This window comes from Malaya genurostris, chromosome 1 (genome assembly GCF_030247185.1).
Source record: "Malaya genurostris strain Urasoe2022 chromosome 1, Malgen_1.1, whole genome shotgun sequence".
Taxonomy (NCBI): Eukaryota; Metazoa; Arthropoda; class Insecta; order Diptera; family Culicidae; genus Malaya; species Malaya genurostris.
In genome coordinates, this window is record NC_080570.1 from 58,901,672 (window position 1) to 58,909,043 (window position 7,372).

At 35.2% G+C, this 7,372-nt stretch overlaps 1 protein-coding gene across 4 annotated transcripts; it reads right to left on the bottom strand.

The window, feature by feature from the left end:
* Window positions 1-449: 449 nt before the first annotated feature.
* Window positions 450-6,812, bottom strand: LOC131440184 (ras-related protein rab7). Of its 4 annotated transcripts, none has more exons than XM_058611244.1 (5): window positions 6,659-6,812; window positions 2,472-2,716; window positions 2,187-2,405; window positions 1,993-2,130; window positions 450-1,612 (listed from the first exon to the last, which is right to left on the bottom strand). In XM_058611244.1, exons 2-5 carry the CDS (start codon window positions 2,649-2,651, stop codon window positions 1,523-1,525), a joined length of 627 nt encoding a protein of 208 aa, XP_058467227.1. In that variant the 5' UTR covers window positions 2,652-2,716; window positions 6,659-6,812; the 3' UTR covers window positions 450-1,522. The 4 variants fall into 4 exon arrangements, with proteins under 4 accessions (XP_058467227.1, XP_058467229.1, XP_058467230.1 ...); XM_058611246.1 differs by having other exon boundaries at window positions 6,574-6,796; XM_058611247.1 differs by lacking the exon at window positions 6,659-6,812 and adding an exon at window positions 6,395-6,522.
* Between the last annotated feature and the right edge of the window lie 560 nt (window positions 6,813-7,372).

A 7,372-nucleotide genomic window follows, 5' to 3' on the forward strand; every position in this document is an offset into this window, starting at 1 on the left:
GATAGCTGTCAAAAGGTGAACTTGATTCATCGGCAGTTCATTGGTACTTCATTCGAGTGGTCATTTGGTTAGATTTGTGCACTTTTCGCTGTGTGAAATTCACAGTAATCGAGATCTAGTGCACACTTAATTTCGTTCGGTAATTCTTGCCTCTTTTGACGAGTTTTGAACAGCCGAACTACCGAATATTTTCATTCTACTGATATATCAGCACAAATGAACATTTGTTGACAGTGTGTGAAGCCTTCTTTTTTTGCGAAAAATGTGAAAAAGGGAAATGCTTGCATAAATCATACAATTGATCAACTAATTGATATTCGGAAGTGTTAAGGAACATGTCAGTTGTTTTCGTATCCACGACATCCAGTTATGTCTCTGACATTACCCACCAGCCTTTTTTAAATTGCACCAATTGTTTTGGAAATATTCGGACAAAAACACGACACATGTTTTAATAGATAATTTTTATTATGTCGTAATTATTCTTTATATCTATTTAAATAATAATTTGCAATCTTTAATCAATAGACTATCCGTGTATGAACCTCATGTTTATTCACTTTCGCAAAAAATATATGTAAATTTAAAATGTTTACCCATATGAAGAACTGTTCAACTATTCATGAGAAGTTTTTTTCCTCTGTTTTATTCTAAACGTTTTTCCTTACAGTTTTTGATAATGGTATTCATCATAAAAAGTTAGTTGAATGATGTTTGATTAGCGCGTGATTTTAATAATTGATTTTTTTTTATGAAACGCTGAATCTTTTGCATTTATATGTAACATTGATCTTTTGTATTCGTCTACCATCGGTGATTGGTTCATATTTTATCTGGACTCACCGTAATCTATATAGCATATCATATTGTTTTCATGAATGAATATTGTTTATAAGCATCAAGCAAGCAATGCAAATGGACGAAGGAGAAAGAAAAAGAAACTCAGGCAAAGGTTCACCAAACTGAATATTACTGGGGAAATTTGAAGTAGAGCAAAATAATTGAGAAGCACTTTGATCACATTTTCAGAATATCTATCTATAAAACAAATAAATTTCAGTTAACAGCGAAGAGACAATAATTTCAATTCTAACTGCTGCATCTGATGCTTATCTATGAACCACTTAGCGACTACTATACATCCATAAAGTTTTGCTCATTGATTCCATGTGATAAAGGATATTGAAAGAAAATATTTTTGCTCAAATCGCCGCAAACGGGAGGTAACTCTCGTAGCTCTGCATAAAAACTGATTGAAGTGTTACAGAGTGGGTTGAGTCAAATGCGGTGCTTGATCATTCCTGGTTCAATAGTTTTATTATATAAACTGTTCCTACTGTTTTCCGTATAATTAAACTGTGGTTTTTCTTAGAATCAAAGTGTTCAATTTATCTTCAATAGCAGAGTCATTTTTTCCTAGTCTGAGTGTACCTACGACCCTAACGATTTCGCAACGTGCTGTTGTTTTATGCAACTAAAGATTTTATTCTGAATTGTTTGAATTTTGCCTATTTAGTAGCAGTTAGCAAGAGCAGTTATCACCGTTTCGAGGTCGGTTGTTGCGATCCGCATTCAGCTTGATTTGATCGGGGAACTCGTTGTAGAGCTCAACCTGCGAGAACAAGAAGTATATGTGATATCGATTATTATTATTTTTTATTCGGTATGGAGTAGAGCTACAGGTCAGGTTGGTTGGGATGAAGTAATAAGAGTGTTGAATATTGATTTTTTTAAAGGATATTTAGAACAAAATACAATTGTGGTACAGTTGCATAATGTTGTGCGTATGGAAACCCCGTTGCAGTATCTGTCGTAACATGTTATGTAACGGATCGGAATTCTGAACGCTATTACGTGAAGTTAAAATTCAGTACAACATGCAAATGATTGTTGATTTTATTTTAGGGTTTCGACTACAACAGATGAAGACCGACTAGATAGGATATTGGTGAACTATTAAATAATATTACAACACGAAAACGATGCACTCACCTCACTGTCCTGGGCTAATGCGTTTTTGGCAATAGTTTGGAAAGCAGAATCTACATTAATGCCTTCTTTGGCTGACGTTTCGAAGTAAGGAATATCGTTCTTTGCTTGACACCATTGCTGGGCTCGCTTCGTTGAAACCTGAATAATTCGATAGAAATTATTTTTTGTTTGAACAAAACACAGTTAGTGCTTACTGCTCGGTTTTCAAGATCGATCTTATTTCCAAGCACTACAAATGGGAAGTGGTCTGGATCCCGCGGACTGGCCTGGATCAGAAATTCGTCTCGCCAGGAGTCGAGATTTTTAAATGTATTCGGAGCAGTAGTGTCGTACACGAGAACGCAGCAATCCGCTCCGCGATAGAATGCAACCCCGAGAGATTGGAACCGTTCCTGACCTGCAGTATCCCAAATCTGAAAAAAAGGTTGAGAATCCGGCATTGATTTATGAGTGTCAGGAAGCAGCGTAAGATTACTTACTTGCATTGTCACGACCCGATCGTCAATCACCACTTCTTTTGTCAAGAAATCAGCTCCGATCGTGGCTTTGTATTGGTTGGAAAAGCGCTTGTTTACATACTGGTTCATGAGCGACGTTTTGCCAACGCTACTATCGCCGAGGATGATTACTTTTAGCAAAACTTTTTTCCTAGTTGCCATCGTGAGTCAGCGATCCTCCGACTTCTACCGTTATTCTACCGTTAGCAATTCCCCTCTTTCTGGAACTAGTGCAAGTTTAAAGTTTTGTAATAATAATGAAGAAAAGATGAGATTATTTATAAGCATAGTCCAATGTGATTTCTCCATAAAATTTAATTAATATATCTAACGAAATAATTTATATTTATATGGAAATACATTTTTTTGTATTCCTGGTCATAGTTCGATTTCAATTCACTAACTGATCGGTTACATCGAAACGAAGGATTTTTTTTGTGTAGAACGCAGCCCGTTGACAGCAACTCTTTGAGCCTGAATTCTGAACCCATTTGAAATATATATGAGTTAATAACAGTAACGCACGTCACACATTCACCCCGATTTTGTATTCCGTTCGAATCGGATTATTTCAATCGAATAGAAAAATTTGCATCGATTGAGTTTCCCATACAAAAGCATTACTCTATCGAATTACAGAATGCAAATTTTCCGGTGGTGAATAACAGTGGCAGCAAAAATTTCTTGATATGAAGAGTATGATTAATATACACAAAATCCTGGGGCATTACAATATTCCTTTTGTGGAATTTGGTCATTCTGTTTCAACAGACTTCGCTGTCGAATTTTAAGCGCACAGAATCATTGCATGGCTAGAGAACTACAGTCCTATTGACAATAAGCATCATTCCACCAAGTCTGGACTCGAACATACAACAACTGGCTTCCCGGTCATGCTTAATATAGATGGTAACATTCAATTATGCTTTTCTCATTCAATTGGACAAATATCAAAACGATGAGGAACTTGAAAAATCAATCATAATTTCAGGAATTGAAATTATGTGCAATATGTGCAAATCTATGAGAAAATATGTGCAAATCTATAAGAAAATGGGCGTTCAATTTTCTGGGAAATTTCTCAACCGATTTGTGCAAACTAAGATGCAAATGAAAGGTCTTGAAATTCTTTAAAAAGTCCTCGAAATGTTGATCCAGATCCGACTTCCGTTTTCGGTATTGCAGTGCGATTAGTAAAAATTTTCAATTTCATTATTATTTTTTCACGAGCGATGGCTAAACGAGGTGCACATTTTTATAAAATTTACTGATAAATTCATCTAGGTGACAAACTTTGTTAGTTGGTGAATATATAAATTTACTTTGAAAATACTAGTTGCCCGGTTTCCTCTACAAACGCACCGGTAATAGTTAAGCAAAGCTTCAAAAAACGGAACTCACTTCGATTTCTCAGCAAAGGTTAAACCTATATTCACAAATCATGATCCAAATTAAAGCTCTCAGTGTCTAAAAAAACTGCAATTTTATCCAGATCCGAAATTATAGGGTAATGGGTATCAAAACTTTCGAACTATTATACAAAATGATGCAAAATCAGTGCGCATCGGTAAGTGCTGGTACGGATGAAGAAAAACGCACCCGTTTAGCACACAGCATACTTTGTTCAATTTTGTATAGCGTGCAGGGTTACCACATTTAAATCTATATTAACTTGATATAACTGTTTACAAATCGAAAAGGTGATGGTAGTTTATACATAAGAAAGTTTTTAATTGTATTCAAGTTTGAAAAAGAAATCTTGACAGAATCTAATATAATCTAATGTAATATATATACTCTAACATAAGTAATATGAGAAAAGCATCATTGCACCACTAGGTGGATTGAAAAGGCCTTTCTCATATGGAAAGGTTATGCTATCACTGTGAAAACCGACATTTTAACCGAAGCCCGAAGAGCCGAATGCCATATACCATTTGATTTAGCTCGACGAACTGAGCAAATGTGTGTGTGCGTGTGTGTGTGTGTGTATGTAACAAAAATGTGCACTCGATTTTCTCAGATTCAAATAAAAGGTCCCGTAGGGTGCTATTGAATTTTATCCGGATCGGACTTCCGGTTCGGGAGTAACGGGGTAAAATGTGCAAAAAGTGCACTCGATTTTCTCAGAGATCACTCAACCGATTTTCTTCAAGTAAAATTTAAATTGAAGGCCTTGTAGTTTAATAGGTTGCTATTCAATTTCATCTGGATCCGACTTCGGTTCGGGAGTTATGGGGTAAAATGTGCAAATTGAACTAAAAACGTGTAATCGATTTTTTCAGAGACCGCTCATCGAGCTTTTATAAACTACTCAAATGAAAGGTCTCACGGTTCCATACGGAACTTCTGAATTTCATCCGAATCCGACTTCCGGTTCCGAAGTTATAGAGTAAAGTGTGTTAAATATTGTACACCATCACTTAAACTGGACTCAAAACTCCACAAATCAATAGCGATTATCAGTAGATATTTAAACAAACCAATTCCGGCTATCCTGGTTTCCGGTCACTGGTTCCAGAAGCACCGAAAATAATGGTCATATATTCCGAAATGGATCTCACTCACAACAGAGTCTATGTTCTTGGTTCTCGTGTTCGATGTTCTTCGAATATCTACACGGAAACAATAGCTGATGAAAACTGATGTTTTATGACTACTAATTGAACTGTTTATTATAAAATATGGATAATTAGATATTTTGGTTACCTTGTTCCACATTAATAAGTCAAACAATCTCATGAAGCTGATTCTTAAATTTTCTAGATCATAGTGTTTACTCTTTTTACACTACATGAATAGATATGTTACTTATACTTTAGCATCTGTCACGTAGAACTAGGTCTTCAATATTCTTATTGCAAAGATTCCGTGATCACCAGCAGATTATTTTTAATATATTTTAAATTTCAAGGCTTATTGAACTTGTCTATGGTTACACTGTTTATTACTGTCGAGGTAATGGAGGACTACGCATGCATCTAGAATCAAACTAATGATTCCTCATAATTATTTGAGCCTAAAAGTATATTTGATTTTTGTTCTTAGTTTCTTCATTTTCATCGTGATGATATTCAACAAAACCAGAGATACATCACCAAACAAGAGCTTTAGATTAGAATCATCTAAAACATAGGATGGAATTCAATCACACCACAAACAGTTAAAATCCTCAGGAAAACAACACCATTGCTGGTTTCTATCACTGTCTTCGATCGTTATTTTGCAAAGCCAAACTAGCAATTGAAGAAAAATTGAGCTTCGCCATTGGCAGTGGCCTTCAACTGTGCAGCTTTTACCTTTTCTTTTCGTCAATTATCATCATTTGTTTTTCAGACGATTTCATAACACAAACCATACTGTGTTTGCTGCAAACATAGCTAGTTGAAATGGTTACGAAACTATTATTGGAAATCATTTACTACGTTGTAGTATCTGTTAATCGTTTCCAGATGCAAATATGTCATGTAGTTTGCTATATATATATATATGTTTAAAAAATTACAAGTGCTAATTAGGGCTTTTCAAGAAACTGACTCATTTTGGATCTTTGTAGGAAAAATAAAAAACAGCTGGTTTTGCAGAATGAACATGGCATCACTGCTTCAGGGCCAAAACAAAAATCGAGTGCCCGTGTTGGTTCGATGAGACGCAATTATTTTGTTTGTTGGTTTTCCGTTCCGTGAAACTGTGTCGTGTGATTCACAGTTAAAAGTCTTATGCCTTCTTTGTATCAAGATTACATTCATTCTAACAATAAAACGTCCATTAGAAAGAGCAAGCATGCATCATATGGGTTTATCTGTCGTTTCACTAACAACGTATGGAGTGATCAAGTTGCCGAAACAAATTAGGAACACCCCTCTCAGACAACGTCACCAATTTTCCTGGTCCATTTGACGTACTTGATAAGCTTTAATTAGCTTTTCTGTTGATTCCACTTTTCGGAAAAAAAAACTATCCCGTAACGCAACTTTTCGCTAAATCGTAGACATGTCACTTTTTCGTTTTAGCTGCATTTTTTTTATCTTCGTTTCAACAAAGGAATTTTACACAATCTTGTCACAAGTAATGACTAACATACATTTGAGACAGCTCTTTTTTCTGTCAGTAATTATCCTCCTTCCTTTGATCTTCAATCAAATTAAATACGCCGTAGCGTTTCGTACCGTTTGAAAGTGCAGATATACAACTGTTTTCCGTACGAATGCGACCAATTTTGTAGAGATAAAATCGTTTTTCGACTTGTCCGCACTGTTTAGCCTAAAATTTCACTTCGCTCTTTTGCTTGCTCGAACTGACACTGAGGTTCACTCGACGTCTTCTTGGTCAATAGCACCAAAAGAAGGTGGGGTGTTTATTTTCTATAAGATGGTGTAAGCACACAAATGAAACACTGAGAAAATTATCAAAATGAAATCAATAAATGTTGCGTTTTTTCATAATGCAACATTCAACATTTATTTATTTATAGTTAGTCGAAACTCTTTTTTCTTTTTTAACGGCTAAGTTTAGTAGTCAATATTTCTTTTTTTTCTTTTTGCGATATTCTCCTAACCAGAGACCATTTTTTTGTAGAAACAGACCATGAAAATTATAGAATGATAGTACTCAAGGGAGAGCAAGGATGTGAAAATAAAGAACGGAAAAGTGAGACGTGACAAAGGGTCATTTAAGCAAGCAGAAATCTGGTAGAAGGTAAAAGTTAAGTTACTAGAAGATTTCTGCTTGCTTAAATGACCCTCTGTCACGTCTATATGAATGAAATATATATGAAAGGCAATAACTTATTGCTATATATACTAATTATGGAAAATGTTACTGCCAATAACATTGCTTTTCCACAACCAAACATATCCACATTTAAATCTCATTTACCTCGT

Excerpts from the sequence above, each read along its gene's own strand:
- LOC131440184 (XM_058611244.1), bottom strand. The coding sequence starts at position 2,651 with ATGGCAACTAGGAAAAAAGTTTTGCTAAAAGTAATCATCCTCGGCGAT. Across the intron at positions 2,406-2,471 it reads ATCGGGTCGTGACAATGCAA|ATTTGGGATACTGCAGGTCA; the intron begins GTAAGTAATCTT and ends CCTTTTTTTCAG. Across the intron at positions 2,131-2,186 it reads TCGATCTTGAAAACCGAGCA|GTTTCAACGAAGCGAGCCCA; the intron begins GTAAGCACTAAC and ends CGAATTATTCAG.